The 22,616-nt window shown below is 42.5% G+C and overlaps 1 protein-coding gene across 1 annotated transcript; it reads left to right on the forward strand.

The window, feature by feature from the left end:
* Nucleotides 1-19,307: 19,307 nt before the first annotated feature.
* On the forward strand, nt 19,308-22,355 carry Zcchc12 (zinc finger CCHC-type containing 12). Its single transcript, XM_032890082.1, is given in 5 exon segments — nt 19,308-19,380; nt 19,730-19,785; nt 19,989-20,119; nt 20,533-21,136; nt 21,139-22,355. Coding segments are annotated over 2 exon segments (1,203 nt in total). The 5' UTR covers nt 19,308-19,380; nt 19,730-19,785; nt 19,989-20,119; nt 20,533-20,643; the 3' UTR covers nt 21,849-22,355.
* Nucleotides 22,356-22,616: the final 261 nt, after the last annotated feature.

The following is a 22,616-nucleotide window of genomic DNA, read 5'->3' on the forward strand; positions in this document are numbered from 1 at the left end:
GAGGAAAAAGTTTAGTTAGTGTTTTAGATGTCTGAAGAATCCTGGGTAGGTGCCTCTCCTGTCTACAGTTGCTTCCTTCCTCTGTCAAATGAGAATTTAGGACTTTGTCAATCACAATCTCATCCATGACCAGTAATAGTAGCCAGATATTATGATACTTATTTGGAAAGGAGAATCTTTTCTCCATGAATACAGGCTGTATATCTTTTGGCATGTCCCTTCTCTCTCTGAGGAGTCGGTGTTTTCATCTGTAAAATGAAGTTTGGACTACATTTACAATATTAATTCTGATGTACAAGAGAAGGATCACATAAGTAAAGAAAACGTGTTTTATCATCACCTGCCCTTGCTTGCTATATGAAGTAACTGCCAAACATAAGCAGAGGAACAGGCCCTTTAATGGAATGTGAAAAACAATGGAATTGCTACCTTGCAGGAGCTCTGTTGTTCATTCAAATCAAGGTTTTTCAGTGGGACCCAGCCAAGGTTGTGACTAACAAATATTTCTTACTGTGTTCAGAAGATTTTAGGGTATATTTTTGAAGCAGAAGATGGACTATATATAATACCAACTGTTTGTATATTGCCTTGATTTAACATATTATCTAAAATAGAGTCCAGTTGAAGTCAGTAATAAAAAATTTGGTCATTGAATGTATGTTTTTGATTTCTTTGGACAGTGCCAGGAATTGAACCCATGGCTTCATAGATGTTACTATAGGGATTTATTATGAATTTCTGTTATATAAGATAAGGAATTTTCTTAGGTAATAGTGATTGAAAATAATGGCTAAATACTAGTGTTCTCTCTCTTTCTCTCTCTCTGTCTCTGTCTCTCTCTCTCTCTCTTTCTCTCTCTCTCTCTCTCCCAACCCCCCTCACTTTTTCTTTCTGTCATGCTTTATGTCTCAAACATACACATTTTCACAAGTATAAAATTTTTAGTGAAAATATCCACTAGTTGCATCATGGAAGTAGCCCTCACAATTGATGGATGTAAAGTGCAATTCATAATACTGCTATTTCATTCTTCCTAAATCATCTCTTAAAAAGTTTATTTTTTATGTACCACAAGTTTTCTGATAAACACATAAAATTCTACATAAGTATGGCCAACATATTAAGTAATTCATGAGTTCCACTTATTTTTCTTGGAGAACACCCTTGGAGTTTGCTCCCTTCTGATTCATTCTGGAATAGTTATTTTCTGGACTTGCCACTGAGCCATCATCCTGGGAATTCCTCTCCTGCTTAGCTTCTGTTCCTTAGACTGCAGTTTTGCTAGCCTTGCTGGACCACACCCTTTGCTAGCTTTGAAAGATGTCATCGGGGGTAGCTTTATTTCATTATCTTTTTAACTGTGTGCCTTTCTAAAGGTGATTTTAATAAAACCCTTCAGTATCTCAATATATCCTCACATGATATTAATTTTCTGCTAGATAAATAATTCTTCATTGGAAACAATCTCTCAGGATGTGGAAAGCTTTCTTCAAATTGCACATATTCTTCTAATGAATTCTTGCTTCTAAAATAGAACCATTCTGCTATGATTTCCACATTCCTACATGGAATTTTTTTTTGTCTTCAAGACTATATTTTGGTTTGTAGTGTCTTGTAAACTAATGATATACCTCAGGGCAGACATTTCATCTGTAATTTGGGGTTTTGTGAACACATTTAGGAAGCAAAAGCCCTTCATTTGTTGCACATCATGTTATTTCTTACCTACTAAGACCTATATTGTCCATGTTTCTAGGACTCCTATTAATTAGATATTGGATATATTGGACTGACTTCCTAACTTCTATATGTTTTTTCTCTCAAACTTTCTATTTATTTTTGGCTTTTGATTTTAGTTTCTGGGAGGTTTCCTTGATGTGGTTTGAGCCTCAATTCTCATTGGTAGAATTTGACAGAAGGCCCTACATCTTAGGGTTGTTGTGAGGGGTCAAAATGACACCTAGAGGGTGCCTAGTATGATGAACTGCCATCAGCAGTGGTTAGGAACCAGTGTCTTGTCTCTCATGAACATGACATTTGGGTGGGAATCTGGGTAGAAAACATATCTAGCTTTCACAGCACCATATTATAGTATGTTTTCCCTTTATGATGTATACATGTAATACAGAGTTTTCAATTGCACTGCTTATAGAAATCTTGCGTAGCATAAAGCAAATTACCATTATTAACTATTTCTAAAAACTCATGAAACCAAACATATTTTTAAGAAAATTTCTTTTCTTTCTTTCTTTCCATCTGAGATATAAATGCTGAAAACAAACCCTGAGTAGCTGTTCTCTGCTAATAAAATGGATAGTCTTGAATGCAAATGCGCTATTTTCTCAGAATGAGAAGATAGCATAAACTTTTAATATGTAAACATTGCCATTACCTTGTCATACAGACCAGACAAAATCAGACCACTACCTGGGGTACCAAGGAAGCTAACAGGCAGCTCACAAACTTCAAGATTCAGAGGAGACCTAGATTTGGTACCAGGCTTTGTCCTGCCTGTATTTAGGGGCCCATGAAGATCAGAAGTAGATCCAGAAAAAAAGAAGGTCCAAAATTTAGACATGCTACTTCATTCACTCATTGATTCAAATAACTATGTGGGTAGTAACCAATCAGATTGGATTGCACCTCTGTTTCCTTGGTGTTCGTGTATCAGTCCTGGATGTGCAGCTTTTTATTGGGGTGTGGATATGCCCAGTAATTAAGTGCCTGCCTAGTAGGTATGCATTCCTGGGTTTAATCCCCAGCACATTCAGAAGGAGATATTTATTGTCTATTATGTGTCAGATATCTGCTAGGCATTGCATGATACTGGGCATTATTTCCGTCCTCTGAGATTCAATTTCTTCCCCCATAATAAGAAGAGTGAGAAATAGGAGCCCCTGCCAGTTCAATAGTCACAATGAACCAAATGATGAGTTTTGATTCGTTTTAGGAAAATAAAGGAAGCAGATAAGGGAAAATTGCAGATGATCCAAGACTCATATATTTCAAAATGTGGAGGAAGAACAAAACAAAAATGATTTCACATGTTATTGTTTGACATAAGAACTGATGTAAGGATGAATTCTACATGCCTTACTCCTCCTCCCCCCTCATGTTTCCAGAGCCACTAGAAATGAGACAATGATAGTTCTAAACAAAAGTTGAGTTTGGGCCTGGACTGATGGCTCAGTTGGTAAAGCACTTGCTGTGAAAGCATAAAGACCTGAGTTTTAGTTCAGAACTTATGAACATATAAGTTTGGTTCCAGGAACCCACATAAAAAGCTGAGCATGCTGGTGCCATATACTTGTAATGTCAGTGCTAGGAAGCAGGGACAAGTGGATCCCTGGGACTCACTGGTCATCCAGTCCAGCATGCTTGGAGAGCTCTAGGCCAGGGAGAAACTCTGTCCTAAAAACATGGCAGACAACTGCCAAAGAATTGACACCCAAGGGCATCCTCTGGACCCCATTTGCATGTACCCTTCATGTACCATATAAGCATATATACAGATAAGGCGGACCATTCAAACCACCCCCCAGTGATTCTCCAACCAGTGTCCGTATACACATACCTTCCCCCTTTGGTATGTACTACTTTCTTTTAGCATCCTCTCTCAAGCCTCTGCCATCCTAAAGTCTCCTGTTGATTGGCTAACAATGGATTAATAACTCTTACAGGAGTTTGTATTCTATTCTTTCCCTAATTGCCTCATTTCCTGTCCTTTCAATGTCTGCTTCCTCATAATGTATAAGCTCAATTCATTCTGTATCAAAAAAGATAAAAAAAAATTGTGGGTTATTATTCTTGGATAAGATTCCTCTTGTTAGCAGCCCCACTCAAACCTTGATACCACTTTCATGGTGGATGTTTAAGCATCTTTTCTTTGGGAAAAATGGAAACATATAAAAGTAGAGATTTTGGGTTGGGGATTTAGCTCAGTGGTAGAGCGCTTGCCTAGGAAGCGCAAGGCCCTGGGTTCGGTCCCCAGCTCTGAAAAAAAAAAAAGAATTAAAAAAAAAAGTAGAGATTTTATTACAATGTATGACCCTGTACTCCTCACTCATTGTCAATAATTATCAGTACAGTTTATCTTGTATTATGTTTAATTCCATCTATTGTTTATTTCAGACAGAATGAAATACCTTAAGATAATTCCTAGCAATTATATATTGTAATCCGAAAATACTACAACATATATCTCTACGAAGAAACATTTTTATTAGAGAAAAACTTACAAATTTGGAACAGTTTATTATACCTGTAATCTCAGATTCTTCGTAGGCTGAAGAAAGAGGTTGCTTGAGCCCTGAAGTTTGGGACCAGCCTGGGAAAAATAGACTTTGGCTGAAAGAGGAGAGTTGCTTGGGCTCTGGAGTGTGGGAACAGCCGGGGTAGCATAAACTTCCTATAAATAATAAAGTAAATAACCAAACAAAATAATGTATGTATGTCTCCAGTACTGTTATACAACTTCTTAAAAATTACAGAAATTCTTAACATTGTCAAATGTTATGTTAGTGTTCACATTTCTCCAATTGTCTCATGAATGTTTTCCCCACAATTTTCTTAAATCGAGAGCCAACAAACTCATGCTGGCTTAAAAAGTACTAATACTTTGTGAATTGCAAAGGCAAAAAAAATTGAGGAAACATAATTATTTGGCTTTAAAAATCACACTATGTCAGCATCTAGTAATGAATATGACCCTCTCGCTACAAAGTCACTCCCTTTTGCCCTTCCAAATTGTTTAATTTCAGGAATTCTCCACAAACATGTGTGGAAGTGGGAATGAACTAAAAACCTATGTTTGCATTCGAAGATTTGAAAACTTCACACGTGAAGGACGCGTTCTGAAAACAAAGAAAGACAAGAAACCTGCACTGAGGGCATGGCTCTGGAGCCTGCATTTGGTGTATGTGAGAGCCCGGTTTCTACCCCAGCATCAAAATGAAAACCAAGACAAAATGACTCATCCACATAGATGTCCACCCTTATGCATAAATGCCAACTTCAGTATGTCTGGGGAGTGTTTTGGCAAATGGAGGCAGAGGAACACATCTGTTTTATCATCACCCCATGGGGTAAGAACCAACATGGGGACGTTGCCAATGTGATCATGAAGGATACCACATCGGCATGAATCAATTAAGACCTGAGAGTTGGAGCCCTTTAATGAATATTTTGAAGTGTGTGGAAAAACTTAAAACAAAGTGGGAAAAGAGATTTATGAAATGGAGTGTTAGGTTGGCAAGAATTGCATCTCTAATGTGCGGCATTTACACTTGATAATGAAGTTTGCAGAAAGTTGCTGCCTTGAATGCAGCTGGGAAATACTGATCCAAACCCCATGACTATCACCAACAAAGCAATCAAATATACCAATGAAAAAATACCCAGTCAAATTGGACATGGGACTCTGGGAGTCGCATCCTGGCCACCAGGGTCTACTCTATTCCACTTTGCTTTTAATCCATTCATCCAAGAAGCCTTTAAATGAACATAGATCATGCATAAAATATTCTGGTAAAGTCATAGTTATAGGGCATACATTTCACATTGTAGTTGTTTTAAGTCCAAGGCAAAATGACAGATTTATTCCAAGTAGTGGACTAGTTCTTCCTGGTATACTTTTTTGGAAGAATTTTTGAAAGTGTGGTTGGGCTCAGTAGGAATCCAACTAATGTGTATGAAAGATGTGTTTCTCTGTGGTTACTGGAAATAGGGTAAACTGAAGTATTGTGCCAGCCCATTAATACACACACACACACACACACACACACACACACACACACACACACGTGGAACTGTGAAAGGCACCTGGTTCCCAGTTGAGCTAAGGCTTGAAACCCAGGTGACCCTGAAGGGACAGTAGGCATTTCTCCTGATTCCCAGGAATCCAGGCCCCTGTCACTAGCCCACAGCCCTCCATAGATTTGTGACCATCAGTCACATAAGGGCAACACCCCAAGCCCCTCCACAGGTAGAGGACTTGATCACAGGGTACATAGGCTCAAGACAGATCTCCATTATAATGAGGTACCTAAAGGCCTGGAGACTTAGCCAATGAACTTTCCTTCCCAGCCACTCCTCCCTGCAAAAGGTATTTAATCTCAGGCCCCGCCCTGAGAAGTGGGGTACAGTTTTACTCATCCACCTTCTGTCATGCCAAAAAATGTCTTGAAAACATTGGCTGCCCTTTTTCATCAGGATCCTCTGTGGTGAACCATGGAGAAGGCCTTTGCCTGTAGAGCCACTGTCTAATATCCCATAGAAAGCCTATCTGTGCTCCCAGCCATGGCCACCACCAAGCTAAACCAAGCCCGCCTCTGTCAAGCCAAGGACTACCCCAGAGGGAACAGCTGGAGCTCCTTCTTTTCCCCCACTGCTCTGGGCTAAATCCAGCCTGGGGTGGGGGTGGGGGTCTATTCTGTTCTCAGCTCTTCCTGGGCATCCAGCAGGACCTGGGTGTCCAAGAGCCTGAGAACCAGACAGCCCTGGACTCCTTGCAAGCCCAGGAATCCCTGAGTTGGAGCTGGTCTACACCTCAGACTGCGCTTCCCACTCCTACCCCACACCCCCAAAATGGTGTCCTGGGGCTGCCCTACAGCCGGACCACCCATCCCAGCGATAGTGTGGGATAAGTGTAGTCAACTCCCACCCCCGTGCTGATTCCCGAGCAGCTGAGCCTATGTCAGAGCAGACACAGGACCCCAAAACTCTATAAACACACACACACACACACACACACACACACACACACACACACACACACACACAAAATGGGATGAGCCCTCCTATATCAATCAGTAATTAAGCAGGCTTGTCCACAAGACAATCCAGTAGGGCCATTTTCTCAAGTAAGTTTCCCTCTTCCAAAATGACTCTCATTTTAGGTCAAGTTGACTGTCATGAAAGTGAACTGAAGTTCATTAAAACTAGCCACCACGATGACTTTTTCATGACTTAATGTATAGGAGGTAGATGTACAAATGACAGAACAGGACCTGGAGACACACACCTGGAACACCAGCTGTCTGGAGGAAGAGGCAAGAGGACTGCAAATTAGAAGCCAATCTGGGTTACATCTTGAGACCCTATCTAAAAATACAATGTACATACAAAAACCACAGGGAGTTAGTTTGGGAGTGGATGAGAAATAAGAACTCTATTTTGGATGTGTGGGTTGTGGATTCCTAGAATCATTAGGCCATGATCCCAGAGATCTTCTGGCTATGAGAGGAGCAACTTTGAAAGTCAGGGGCACATAGCCCATGTTTTTCTCTGGCATGTGGAATCTAGGTTTAGGGGTGAGTGTGCAGAGGCGAGAGTAGAGCAAGGGAGGTGAGGAAGAGGACTAGAGGGAAGGAGAAATGGAGAAGAAGAGAAAGTGATTGAATGTATGTGATGTGAAATCAGGAGGAGAGAATATTTGAAGGTAGTGGAGGGCTGGAGAGAAGGCTCAGTCGTTAAGAGAACTGACTGCTCTTCCAGAGGTCCTGAGTTCAAATCCCAGCAACCATATGGTGGCTCACAACCATCTGGAATGAGATCTGATACGCTCTTCTGGTGTGTCGAAAGACAGCTATAGCGTATTTATATAATAACAAATATTTTAAAAAAAAAAACCAGAAGGTAGGGGAAGTAATAGCAAGGAATTACTAATAATACTAAGAACAAGTATAATTATTTTATATGATTTAATATATATTTATGAATCATTATTACTGTGCATGCAAACAAAAGTATATATTTATATGGCTGTGAAAATGGCTCAATGAGTAAAGGGATTTGCTGCCAAGCTGGACAACTTGAGTTCAATTTCCAGGATCCACTTGGTAGACGGAGAGAACCACAAGTTGTCCTCTGACACCACAGGTATGCCATGGATAAATAAATACCAGTATCCAGGATAAATACGTAAATACAACATTAGAAAAGAGGGAGGGTCACCAAAGCTATTCACCCGAGAACGACCAAATCGGTTACTACCAGAATTCACTTTGCCCATCTTTTAGCACAGGGCCAGGAAGTCTAAGCTTGCTGTACAGTCTTGGGTGGGAAGTAGGAAAGTGAGGTGCTTAGCCTGTGCTGCCCAAGAGTAACACACCACTGCCACCTGGGGGCTGCACAGAGAAACTATAATGGCAGCTTTATAAAAGCTTATTTGGAAAGGACATAATTTGAGAGGATATGACCCCTCCTTTCGACAGCCTTTTATGAGACTTTTGCCTCTTACTTTTAGTGCTTAAAATACTAGAATGGTTTTGTATCTCAGTTTTGTTTCCTGTTGCTAACATCCTTTATTTACTGCGATTTATTTATGTAGTCAACAAATATTCATTTAGTAGCTATATTGTGCTGGATACTGTCGATACATTAATGAGAAAAAACACATGCACCCCTCCAGCAAACTGTACTTTAGTGTAACTGTAAAGGGTGGGTAGAGAATTGAACCAAGGGCCTTGTGTCTCCCAGGCAAATGCTCTACCACTGAGCACATCTCCAACCTTTAATCGTTGTTGTGTAGAAACCACTATGACGGAAAGGCTGATGATGCACTGAGAGCAGGCAAGTAAGAAAATAGGTGAAATTTCACGATATATACCAGGATGGCCCCAAACTCATTACCACTTTGTCTCAGCTTCCCAAGTGCTGGGGTTGTAAGCATTACAACCATGTTTGGCTTGAACTGAACCAGTATGATTATTGTCCTCTACACTCGATTGAACAGCTTGAACACTGTGTCTTAAATATTCTAGTACATAAAGTCTGGATAAAAATCAAGATATCAAAATCTGCCCTTCAGATTCCTCACTAGCTGAGGTGATAATATTAGACACACAGACTGAGGGTATATCTCAGTGCTAGAACACTTCTACACTAAGCATAAGACCCCCCCGGGTTCTATCCCCAGCACCAGCAAAATAACAGTTTACATCTTTAGAGGGTATTTTTGAGTTACCACTGGAGAAGCATTTAAACAAAAGTCTAGTTCACAGTAAGCACATAATGTATGCCACTCTTCTCACCTGTTTATAGAAAGAGCTAGAGAATTGCTGCCAGACTGATAGAATACTGAGGTTGTTTCAATACTGTATAGTGTCATGGCAAAAGGTGTGACTTCAGGTGTTCAAGGACCCACCCTAGCGTTAGAAATGGTTAGCAAAACAAGGACTAAAAGAATTGAGCTTATGGGCTGGAGAGATGGCTCAGCGGTTAAGAGCACTGACTGCTCTTCCAGAGGTCCTGAGTTCAATTCTCAGCAACCACATGGTGGCTCATCTGTAATGAGATCTGATGCCCTCTTCTGGTGTATCTGAGACAGCTACAGTGTACGTATATATAATAAATGAATAAGTCTTTTTTAAAAAAGAATTGAGCTTATTAGATCTCTTACACATCCTCTAGTCCGCAGAAGTACACACACAGAAAGAAACCTTTCCCATAGCTCATACATATAAGAAACCCCCTCATCTCTCTACAGTCTTGCTGCATAGTCCAGACTGACCTTAAACTCTTGATCCTTTTACCCAAGCCTCCTTGGTGCTGGGTTTCAGGTGTGCTCCACCACACGCAAGCAATTATCCAGTCCCTGTCTCAGTAGAAAGAAAAGAATATTTTTTTTAAAGAAAAGCTAATACATTCAGTATTAACTTTAATTTTGATGATCAATCCATCATGTTCCTCATATGTTTGCCCATTAATCTTCTTCCTTCTGCCCTGGAGAACCAAACAGAACACTCCCCTGCCTGGAACAACTGAAATTGGAGGAAGGGCTGGAGATTGTAACTGCTAAATTTCCTGTAGTTGATCATGATACTGGTGTTATCTACAGTCATCCCACGACTTAGGAAATATGCAAATAGGCAGAAGACTAAGTGGCATGATATATGAAACTTGCCTACACACCGCTCTGAATAAAACCTTAATAAGTGAGTGAGGAGATGGAGTGATAAACCTGTCAGATTGCTCAAGATTGGTAAGGTCTGGACAGACACACGGAAATTCGTTGTTCGCTTCTTGAAGCTCTAAGGTAACTTTGAAATTACTTTTGAAATCGAAAGTTATAACAACCTTTCTCTTCTGTAGGTTGAGAATGTTATGTCACCTTCCTTCTGCTCTGCTTCTCTCTTGCTCACTCATCTCTCATTCTTTCATTTTTTTAAGTGAGATTGACTGACCATCTGCCAGGTCCAGAACTCAGTATTGTGGATACAGCCCAGAAGAAACCCGATTCTGTCTACTGTCATGACACTTGGAAGTGCTTTTAGACAATCCAATCATTCTATTGTGAGGTGACCATGGTGGCAGAATGGGTGTGAGGGAAGGTGGTATGAGAGTGCTCAGCTGACATTTCTAGACCTGGCAAACGACCCCACAATCTCCAGTTGTATGGATGCAAAGGGCAGCGAGCCAAAGAGATGAGCGCTCCTTTATGAAAAATGTGTTAGCTGAGAGGAAGGGCATGTAAGACTGCCCAGGCATTTGACGAGCTGCTCTGTCTGCTCCCTTAAATGTCACTGGAGCATTGCAAAGAGATTGCCTGGATTTGAATGACAGCTGCTGTATCCTAGAGAAATAATTGTGAAAGACGAATGAATAGACTTGGTGCCTCAGGGGAGGCTGGGATCAATCATCGGGAGACGTCTAGCCACTGCCTCAGAGCTAGGGCCATAGCTTCTGTTGTTTTGCAGCCCTTATCCTTCATCCTTTATATGCACAGACATAGTCATGGCAACCAGACTCTGCTGCACAATTTCAGTCCTGAGAACAGAAATTCCAACAAGAATCATTGCGGTTTCTACATCAGGATTTGCTTTATAGTTGGAGATTTTAAAACCTGAGGATCAGAGTCACCAACATGCATCCCCCGACCCCCAAATAACCACTCAATATGAAGATGAGCTTGTGAATCCTAGTACCTAAAATGCAATAAGCCTTCAGCATACAGCACCTATTGTTTTTGTCGCCATTTACAGGTGGGCTGGGGAAGGTAAATACGTAGCAAGAGGCCACTGAATAATTTTTCTTTAGGGCATTATCATGGGACAGGTACAGGGCTCAAAATGGAAGGCTAAAAGTACCGGGATTTTTTTTTGTTTGTTTATTTGTTTTGTTTTGTTTTTGCCTATCCCAGAGGTTTGCCAATTTTAATCACCTAGTATTTTAAATAGTCCATACTAAAATGTCGTACATCTATTTTATTTATTCATCTATAGCCTTGTAGTTCTGATTACTGTGGGCCTTTTCATACTGTTTTCATCCTCTATAATCTCCTTGGCTCTTATGATAATCCAAGGAGGTATATGCTATTGTTAATGTCTCTGTTTTACAGATGGGGAACTGATGTATCCAAATCTATGAGCAGAGGGGTGTTTGCATGTGTGCGTGTGTACATGTGTGTGTGTGATATGTCACATGTATATGGTTGCAAAATTTAATGTGTGTGTGTGTGTGTGTGAATATGTGTGACATTCTGTGTCTTCTTCCATAACTCTCCACTATATTTCGTTTTAAGCAGGCTCTTGCTAAAGCCAGATTTTGCTGCTGTGATTGGTTTAGTTAGCCAGCTTGCCTCAGAGATCTCTACCTCTGTCTCCTTAGTGCTGGGATTATATGTACCTGCCAGCTCTGCCTGGCTTTTTGATGGGTTCTGGGTACCTAAACACCTCCCAGCAATATGAATGGGAATTTTTGAAGTTTCTGGTTCTGTGATTTCATAGGAAATAAATCCCAAGGGGCTACTTATGCTTCTGCCATCCCAGTCTATTCAGGTGGGCCAAGGAAATGGCCTAGTCTATATCTTCTAAATGGCACACCATATGGATTTAGTTAGACTTTACTTGGTCCCCATCTACAGTGTACTCCTGTTGTTCAAAGACAGGAAGAACTGGTAAAATAAGAGTTCTAAAATCAGGCTCTTAATGAGGGCTTTAATATAACTCTCAACCATATATGGCTGCCTGTGCTCCCTCTGAAACATACACTTCCTCTTACCTGGAAATTCTTTTGTAAATTTTAAAAAGTTTTTGTTTTTTTTTCCCTAACTGATGTGTCTCTGTGTTGGTTTGTGCACATGAGTGCAATGCCCTTATTGGCCAGAAGAGGGCACCAGCGTTACTGGAGCTGGAGTTACAGGTAGGCTGTAAGTTACCTAATGGGGGTACTTGGATCCAAATTTAGGTCCTCAGGAATAGCAGTGCATGCTTAACCACTGAGCCACCTCTCCCGCTGCAGTCCTAGACATCCTACCATCATTCCTAGAGCTTGACCAGACTTAAAAATCCTGCTAGAAGAGGATGGCCTTATCGGGCATCAATGAGAGGAGAGGCCCTTGGCCCTGTGAAGGCTCAATGCCTCAAGGTTCAATGCAGGAGAATGCCAGGTTGGGGAGATGGGAGGGAGTGGGTGGGTGGAGGAACACTCTCATAGAAGCAGGGGGAGGTGGGAAGGGAGAGGTGGACTCCAGATGGGAAATTGGGAAAGGGGATAACATTTGAAATGTAAGTAAAGAATATATCCAAAAAAAAAAAAAAAAAACCCAGCTAGAAGAGTGCGACTTGAGCAAGTTCTATTTACCAGGGCATACAGCACAAGAGCTTTAGGCTTATTCTTCAATGACACACTCTCACTATGCAAATCTCCCCATATACAAAAGTGTTTGGGTTTAGGGATGTTTTTCAGATTGAGTCATGTAATGCTATAGTTTGGGTTTGAATGCCCTCCAAAGACCATGAATTAAAAGCTGGTCCTTGGCCTAGGGCATCATTGAGAGAGGGTGGTATGGCCTACTGGAAAGAAGGTAGGCCATTGGAGGTGTGTTCATGGAGCCGTGCTCCTTCCCCTCTCTCTTTGCTTCCTTGTGAGAGGAGAGTCATCTTTATTATGGTATAAGTCAGCACTTCGTTCCTGTTGTCTTTTGATTTGTAATTGGAGTTTCATTTGGGAGCTAATATTAATATGCTGCTATGAATGATATTATACAAATTGTGTGTGTATGTGAATGGATGTGTGCATATGTGAATGTGGTATGTGTGTGTGTATGTGTGGTGGGTGTTTACCCAAGAGTCCGACTGCTACATCATACGGTATTTCTATGCTTAACTCTGAGGAAATTTCAGACTGTCTTCTGAAGCAAGTCTGTCATTTTCTATTCCATTAGCATTAATTTCTCCATATGTTTGCAAATACTTGTTTTTTATTAGAGCCATCCCAGTAGGCATAAAGCAGTACCTTGTGATGTTTGGATTTCCATTTCCCTGATAGCTAGTGATGCAGTACATCCTCTCAAGTAGTTACTGGTCATTTGTATGTCATCTCTGGAGAAATACCTACTCAACGTTTTGCCAAGTTTTAAATTGGATTACTCATCTTTCTGTTATTGAGCTGTGATATATTTTATAAATTCTAGATAAAATCCCTTATGAAGTACATGATTTGCAGGTGTTCTCTTTATTTGTGGATTGACTTTTACTTTTTCTGATCGTGACCTGAGTTATGCAAAAGTTTTTGTTATTTATACTTTGGTGTCATATCTATAATTGCTTTGTCTAACTCAATGACACAAATACTTACTTCTGTGGTTTCTTCTAGAAGTGTTATAACTTTTGCTCATACTTAGATATACGATATATGACCTGTTTTCAGTTGAATTTTGTACATGGTGTGAAGTCATGTTCCAAATAATAATAATAATTACAATAATAATTTATTATAGCGATTTTTTATTGTTAATATCAATATATTGTTATAATTGTATGATGATGATGGTGGTGGTGGTGGTGATGGTAATTTTGCACATAGGTATTCAGTTGTATCACATAGATCACCAGGCTTGGTGGCAGTACCCTTACCCACCAGCCCAGTTCACTGGCCCAAATGGAGGACATTTTTGTTATTTTGGTTTCTTTGTATTTTATTACTTTCCATTTCTCTTAAATAGGCTTCGATTTTCTTTTTCTTTCTTTCTTTTTCTTCTTTGTACATACTGAGATGGATGCCTACATTATAGGTTTTGGCAGGGCATCATTGTTAAAGACTTCCTCTACCTAAGCCCCACTTTAAGTGCTTTCCTCAAGTTTTGAGATTATTGTTAGGTTAAACATATTTACAATTCTACTATTATTCCTTAACTCATCAGTTATTTCTGAATGCATGTCTTAGTCTCCAACTATACCAAGATGTTCTAGTGAACTTTCTGTTATACGTGTAATTCAAAATTTATTTGCATTGTGATCAGAACTCGATTATTCAAAATTGTTGGTCTTTGGTCAAGTTCTGTAAATGTTCTGGAAGTGTATGCCACAGTAGTTGGTTAGCATGTTCTGTACACTGCTTATCTTATGTTAAGAGTCATGCAGTTCAAAGTATCTGTGTCTCTTCTTTTATTCATCCACTCACATCGCTCTTTCTTTCCTATCCCAACAAAGAACGAGAAATGGAGCTGTGGGTATAATTCTGCAGTTGATTGCATGCTTAGCTTGTGCATGTGCACTAAAATAAACAAATGAATGACTCAAGGATTGTCAGGATCTGTTGTTAATTTTCCAAAAACATTCCCCTCTGCTTGTTTAGAAATCTATATCCTTTTGCTATTATAGTAATAGTGAACATTGCATTAAATGCTACCTTATCAGATAATGCCAAAGTGACTTCTCATATAATACAAGATTCTTAGAAAAACCTTGAATTCTTTTTATGCCTTTCCCGATGCCTTTCCATACTGCACAACAGTTTGCTTTTTTAAAAGCAGACTAAAGGGGCTAGAGCCAAAGCACAGTGGTTAAAGCGTGCTTCCGGGTATTCCAGGTGACTTGAGTTCAATTTCCAGCAACCACAACTGATTGTAACTCCCGTTCTGGGGTCTCCAATACCTGTGACTTTTGAGGACATCTGCACTCTTCTTCAGGTACCCCCCCACATAGATGCACAGAAACATAAAATGTTTTTTAACATCTCATAATTAATCAGAATAGAGTTCTTATCTATATTCTTAGAGGTCACATTTCCTTTTATCAGTGCTGGCTTATGTTGCCCCAGTACTACATCACTTTCCTTGTGTTTCATTCCTTTGTACATCTTGTTACTCTGAGATCATCCCTCCCAAGAAAATCTTCAGAATTTTCACCAATGTGATATACTGATGAAAACCTCAGTTTTTATTTTTCGAAAAGTAAATTGATTTTCTGAATATTATCACTCGTGATATTGCCCTGAAGACATCAGATTACCATGGACAGGGCTCCCATAAGCATCCCTATGGTAGCTTTGGCTTCAGGTGAAATCAAAGGCTGAGTAAGAAGTGCCCATCGGCATTCAGCTTAAGGCATGGAGTTTAATTTTTAAGGTAGGAAACTAAATATGGCCCTTTTAGAGTCCTCAGCATCCTTATTATTGCAACCCCTTTCTACTAGTCCCTGGATTTCAATCTGAGGCCAGAAATAAGATGTATTTTCTATAAAATTTAAGCCACTTTAGCTTCTCCCAGCCTCACATGAAGAAATCCTGGTGTTCTTCTGGTGATCTAACCTGGGAATTTTTGTATCATCAGCATCAAACAAATCAATGTTCTGATATCTAGTCTTTACCTATTTTGATGCCACCAGGACCCACTGCAGACTGCCAGATCTAATAATGAAGCTAATTCAAAAGGCAGAAGAAGGTTCTGCTTTTAGAGACCAGATTCAGGTGTCATAGTACTGAGATACAGAAACAAAAGCCTGGGGAAAAACCCACAAGCTCTTGCCAGCCTTACCCTAACTGTGTGAAGTGAGCAATGTGTCTTAGTTAGGGTTTTATTGCTGTGCAGAGACACATGGCCATGGCAACTGTTATAAAACATTTAATTGGGACTGCTTTACAGTTTCAGAGGTTTATTTCATTACCATCATGATGGGAGCATGGTGGCATGCAGGCGGACACAGTGCTGGAGAAGGAGCTGAGAGATACATTTTGATCTGCAGGAGAGAGAGAGAGCCTGGCATGGGCTTTTGAAACCTCAAAACCCAAACCAGGTGACATACCTCCTTCAAAAGGGCCACATATCCCAATCTTTCTCAAATAGTACCACTCCCTAATGGCTAAGCATTCTAATATATGAGCCTTTGGGTGCCATCCTTATTCAAACAACCACAATGACCAAGGCAACTTGTAAAAGAAAAAAAATTAATTGGGGGCTCGCTTACAGTTTCAGGTGAGTACATGACCAGCGGGGGGAGGGGGGCAGCAATAGGCAGGCAGGCACGGTGCTGAATTTGTAGCTGAGGGCTTATATCTGATCCACAAGCGGCAAGCTTGTGACTCTTGAAACCTCAAAGCTGGTCCCCAGTTACAAATGCCTCCAATAAGGTCACACTTCCTAATCCTTCTCAAACAGTTAAACAACTTGGGACCAAACATTCAAATATATAACCCTGTGGAAGCCATTCTCATTCAAAACCCCATCCAACCCATCTTCTCTATGCCTCCAACATGGAGCTGATCCTTCCCTAGGGCCAGTGAAACTTAATTCAGGGAGGAAATATCATCTTAAAGCGCAGTGAAAAGCAATACCGCAGCAGAACTGTCGTTGGGTAGTCTAATCAATGTATGTCTTTTTCATTTTCAAAACAGGCTCACAAACAGCTGCGGATGCCATCAGTCTTGACTATGACAATGAAGATGATCTGATGTTCTTGCCTGCAACTCTCAAGTTCTAGGACTGCAGGCATGTCCCATCATGCCTAGCCTAGAGTAGGTTTTATTTCCGATACATGAAGGATGAAGATAATGCAGGAAGATAGTACAAAAATCTTTTTATAACCACTAGTGGCCCAGACCAATTTAAAATTTTATGCCTTAGAAAAATATAGTCTATAGTAATATTTGTATAGCCCTCTGTTGTCTCTGCAATCTCTGGTGCCTGGCCATTCTTTAGAGCTCTTCAGCCGCCTCTCGGCTTCTGAGTGAGACAAAGGCTCATAGCTCTGGGATTCTGGGGGCTTATAGCATCAAAAATCACTCTCTGGTTGCTATGGCTGCAGCAGCAGCAGCTGGATGTCTGGATTCGGAAGCCTGTGTTTTATCAGGTCTTGGTCTTAGCAGCTCAGCCTGCTGTATCTGTGATAAAGACGACGAGCAGGCAATAAAAGACCATCTGGGGGGAAGCATTTATTTGGCTTGATGCTGTAACATAAGGGAATGTACACCAGAGATACCTCCTGCATTAAGCTGACAAAACTGAGGAAGAAGCCTGATGCTAGCTAGAAAAGGTGCATCGCACAGTCATGGTGGAATTAGTAGCTGAGAGCTTATATCTGATCCACAAGCAGCAAGCCCAGAAAGCAAGACTGAGCGTGGAGGGGGCCAACTACATTCTTGCATATTCCAAGCTCCCTGTTCTACCAGTCATGAACTTTACATATAAAATGATCGCAAGATTTTCTTTACGGACCTATTATAGACATCATATTATACCAATCATGGGGAATTTTTTCCTCCTGAGTGCAGGGGGAAGTATTTTTGCTAGGAGGAGGAGTGGAGTCTTTCAGATCCCTGCAAGTTGCCTGGAGAAGTTGTGATTAAAGAGCAGCAAGTCCCCCTGAAGCAGAAATAGTGACTCCCCTCAAATTACCTGTGGTTGCACGGTCCCTTGCAGCTGCAGGGGGCTTCCTGGGAGGGACATGGCTGTTCAAAGTAGACGGTCTGCCTTGAGTGTAGTCTGGCAGTAGGCAAAGGGCCCAGGTGGCTGACAGCTTCCACTTCAAGACAGACAGACATAAGGGAAGGATCTAATGGCCCACTCCTAGCAGTTTGCTTATCCACAGAAACAATAAGCAAACTTTAAAGGATCTTTATAATAAAGGCCAAAGAAATTAATCATTCTTGTAGTATACAACAATGTCTAAGCTGGGCATAGTGGCTTCATGCCTGTAATATGAACAGTTGGGAGGCTGTAACAGCAACAGCAGGAGGATTGCCGCCAGCTCCAGGTCAGCCTGGACTACACTGGGATTCCAGACTAGCTTGGGATATAGTGTGAGACGCTGTCTCAAAACATCAATAACAACAAACAAAACTAAAATAAAAACAATAACTAACACCCCTAACCATGTGGCCTTAGGGAGAATTGGGCCCTTCTGATTATGTACAGTGTGGCATCAACCGCACCATCGGTTAAAAATATGAAAAACAAACTGTGCCCTAAGTCCCTGTTTTAACCAGAATCCCTGCATTCCTAAGGAGGAGGAGGAGGACGAGGACAAAGAGGAGGAGGAGGAGGAGGAGGAGGAGGAGGAGGAGGAGGAGGAGGAGGAGGAGGAGGAGGAGGAGGAGGAGGAGGAGGAGGAGGAGGAAGAGGAGGGAGGAAGAGAGAGGGAGAGAGCAAGAGAGGAGGGAGGGAGAGAGAGGGAGGGAGAGAGGAGGGGGGGAGGGAGGAGGGGAGAGAGCAGGGCGGAAGAGAGGGAGGGAGGGAGGAGAGAGGAGCAAGAGAGAGGAGAAGAGAGGAGGGAGGGAGGAAGGGAGAGAGAGAGAGAGAGAGAGAGAGAGAGAGAGAGAGAGAGAGAGATGCTTCTCTTGTACATCACAGGCTGCTCGTCAACTCCTTTCTAGTTAAAGCTAGCCCTGATTTCCCTCATTCTCCCATCCACCCTCCCAAGTCCACTGATTACAGGCATGGGCCATCGAAGGCGGCATCAAAATAGCTTATTAAACAGACTAGATTTGGATTTCTGACCCATTAGCCTCAACCTTCTAAGAAGTGGATTACACATGTACACCACCCTGTACAACACCCCCAAACATTTCTGGGATAGCCAGCTAAGGAGCTTAATATCTCCTACTATCTCCCCGCTTTTGCTGCTTTACCGGATTTGGGTTCCACCTTGCCATGCATACACATCGGGCCTCGAGACACAGTACTGGGCTAAGGGAGAACGCAAAAGGCAGGAGTGGAGGGAAAGAGTCACAATTGCAGGGGTAAGATGCAGCTTAGCTCTCTAAACTCGCCCAGTAGCCCTAGCAACCAGAGCCTGTTGCGTTCACCCCCCCCTGCTTCCGCCCCCCTTCTTCCCTCCCTGCTTTCCCCCACCCGAACCTTTGGGCTTTGGGCCGCTAGAAACCGCCCCCGCACTCCACTGATTGGCTCCACTGGCCCGCTCGTCACACTCTTTTGTGTCAGTAGGCTGCTGATAAAAGCTTTGCTGCTGCCCTGGGAACTGCGCTATTCGAATCCGGTTACCTGTGGGTAAGTGGCTTGGTGAAACAGCTCTTTCTGGCAGCTTCGGGTCGCCTAGCGGCTCCGGAGGTGCTAGTACTTTTCCTTTGCAGGGCGACCGGACTCACAGGTAGAATCCATAGCCGAAGACGCCGCAATAGCCTCTGGCTACCAGAGGATAGCAGGTTTTAAAAGCGGGGGATGGGGGGTGGGGGATGGGGGATGGGAGAGACATGATTTCTTGGTGTGGAGAGGGGAAAAAATGGGGGGGGGGCGGGTATTAGACCGCTCCTGCCTCAGAGAATCAGCAATTGCGAAGCTGGGAGAGGGAAGGTGCAGTTGCATGACCTCACTGGGATTCACCTGGAAGATGCCACTTGGTAGGATTTGCCTGGCCAGGGAAGGGTTGGGGAAGAAGGCACTTGGAGGATGAGGGAGGAATTTTGTTTGCCTTGAACCCCCTATGTATCTCCTCTGATTTCTCTGAGTACTGTGGGGGTGGGTGTGTCCAACTCCTATTCTCTTTTACAGTAGCAGCCTATCGAAGCGGAATCCGAGCTTGAATTCGGTGCAGTTGATTGTAGAGCTGGGTAGGCTAATGGTATCTCGGGACGCAATGTGTGGGGTCTTTTTGGGGGGAGGGGGGTCGTTTTGGATTGTATTCAGAAGGTGGAGAGGGAATTTTCTACCTAGTAACAGCAGAAATGGGCGGGAGGAGGGAGGGAGGAATTGGAGGATGATGACGACTGAGTATTTTTCTGACCTTTCCTTTTCCTCCTCAAATGTGGCGCAGTCTTGATGTCCTGAACATCAGGTTTTGCGACCCCCAGTCGATCGAGGTCCATCAGCTGTACCCTGGAGGCAAGCTTTCCCACGGGAGGATACAGGCTACAGAGGCTGGAAAATACTCGTTTCCTAGCTGGTGTAAGAATCTGAGAAATCACGGGAGGGGGTGTAGGGGAGTGGGGTGGGGAGTGGGTGGTCCAGAGAGCTTTGAGAGGGGCTTGCAGTTAAGACCAGAGACCATGAAGTTAATGATGTCACATTTTAACCCCTGCGAATTTGTGATCATTGTGCAGTTGCACAAGGAAAATCCGAAATGGAAGCAACAGTTGCCCTCCCTCTCACAGGACTGGCGGGAGGGTATGGATGACGTGGCTATAAAAAAGCACTCTGTTAGTAGTGAGGCATCAGCTAGCTCCAGGAGGCTGCAATTGCTCTCCTATCCAGTATTTTAGGACAGTGGACGGAGAGGATATATGGGGTACTGAGGCACAGTAATTACAGCTGGAGCTTGCTCCTTACTAAATTCTCCTCTCCCGTTTTCTTTTTTGCAGACCCTACTGAGATTGGAGACTGCTGTACTGCTGAAGATAAAGCAGTTTTTGTTTTGTTTCTAAGACGACTTGAGCATCTTGTATTAAGATATCCTATCACTGTTGTCAGAAATGGCTAGCATCCTTTCACGCATGGGTAACAGCCGGGGGCAGAACTCACCCCTGCCACCTTGGGCTCATTCCATGCTGAGGTCCCTGGGGAGGAGTCTTGGTCCTTTAATGGCCAGCATGGCAGAGAGAAACATGAAGCTGTTCTCTGGGAGGGCAGAGCCAGCCCAGGGGGAAGAAACCTTTGAAAACTGGCTGAGCCAAGTAACTGCAGTGCTGCCTGATTGGCATATGCCTGAGGAGGAAAAGGTCAGGCGCCTAATGAGAACCCTTAGAGGCCCTGCCCGTGAGGTCATGCGTTTGCTCCAGGCTGCCAATCCCTGCCTTGATGTAGAGGATTTTTTGCGTGCAATGAAACTGGTCTTTGGGGAGTCTGAGAGCAGTGTGACAGCCCACAGTAAATTTGTTAACACTGTTCAGGAACCTGGAGAGAAACCATCCCTGTATGTGATCCGTTTAGAGGTGCAGCTGCAGAATGCTATCCAGGCAGGGCTTTTTTGCTGAGAGAGGCAAACCAGGCTCGCCTGCACCAGCTCCTGGTAGGGGCTGAGATGAGTGCTGACCTTCGATTCAGGCTTAAGAGTCTTCTCCGGGTATATGCAAATGAGCCAGAGCGCCTTCCCAATTTCCTGGAGTTAATCAGGATGATAAGGGAGGAAGAGGAATGGGAGGAGGCTTTTATTCATCCAAAGCGGCCCAGGAGAGCCCAGTCAGTGGAGAGGGCACTCAGCCCTACATTTCAGAGCTCCCCACCAGTAATGATCAGCAGTATTGACTGCAATGTGATAGAGATAGATGACTCACCTGATGATTCCGATGAGGATGTGATCTTGGTGGAGCCTGACGACCCACCACTGCCATCCTCCAGTGCAGGGCCATCCTTCCTAGGCAGGGCTGTATCCCAGGACCAAGTGCTGGTCATTGAGTCCCCTAACATTTTTGAGATCCAGGCTCCTTCCACCAGCAGTGGTGCGGGAAGAAAGAACAACAATAATTTTGGGGAGCTGCGCAGAGCCAGGAAGCGCAAACACACAGTCCATTGTTCCCACTGTGGTGAGGAGGGTCACTCAAAAGAAACCTGTGACAATGAGAGTGACAGGGGTCAGGTTTTTGAGAATCTGATCATCACCCTGCAGGAGCTGACACATACGGAGGAGAGGGCAAGAGAGATCTTTGGAGAAGCCATTGGCCTCTCTGAACTGCACTAAGATGCTATGCTCCAGCCTTAAATTAACCCTTACCTGTATTAAATGTTCAATGGTGGAAAAGTTGGGGGGACAAACTTCTAATTGCATGAACAAACCCACAAAGTAGCTTTCTTTCTTGAATATCAGTACAGTAAAGAGAAGTGGCCTGACCTATGATCTTGTTCTCTTTCCCCACTGCCTAACAAACAGCCTATTTTCTGTGTGAACCTATCTCCTTGGTGGCTTTATTCTCTTTGTGAAAGTGGTATTGTTCATTGTTCAATCCTCAAGTAAAGAAAAGTATTAAAAAAAAAGTACAAATTACCCAGAACTCTCTACCTTGTGCAACAGTTGTCAACCCTTTGGTGCCTATCCTAAATATTTCTCTATATCTGTGTTCCTAGATTAGATATAAGAATAGACAAATGTGATCAAATAGAAGTGTTGTTCTATATGCTGTATTTTTTCACCAAAGTGTATGTTGTGGCCTTCTTTGTCAATAAATATATACATATATGTCAGCATCTACTTAATGTGTCTGTGGTATTATTTTAGGAAGCAAAAGAAGAAAAAATATAGTGAGAAGGATAAAGGGGTGGAATTACCCTCTGAAGTGTTTTGCTTAAACAAACTTTTGATTTGCAGATAAATTATTCCCACCTACCTAGGAGACACGCAGCAGAATCCTGAGTTCAATGTCTGCTTGAGCAGCCAGATGAGCTCAAAGCCAGACTTCGAAAGGTACTTCGATTTTCATTAAAATAAAAGTATTGGGGCTACAGCTCAATG

The sequence above is a fragment of the Rattus rattus genome, chromosome X, assembly GCF_011064425.1.
Source record: "Rattus rattus isolate New Zealand chromosome X, Rrattus_CSIRO_v1, whole genome shotgun sequence".
Taxonomy (NCBI): domain Eukaryota; kingdom Metazoa; phylum Chordata; class Mammalia; order Rodentia; family Muridae; genus Rattus; species Rattus rattus.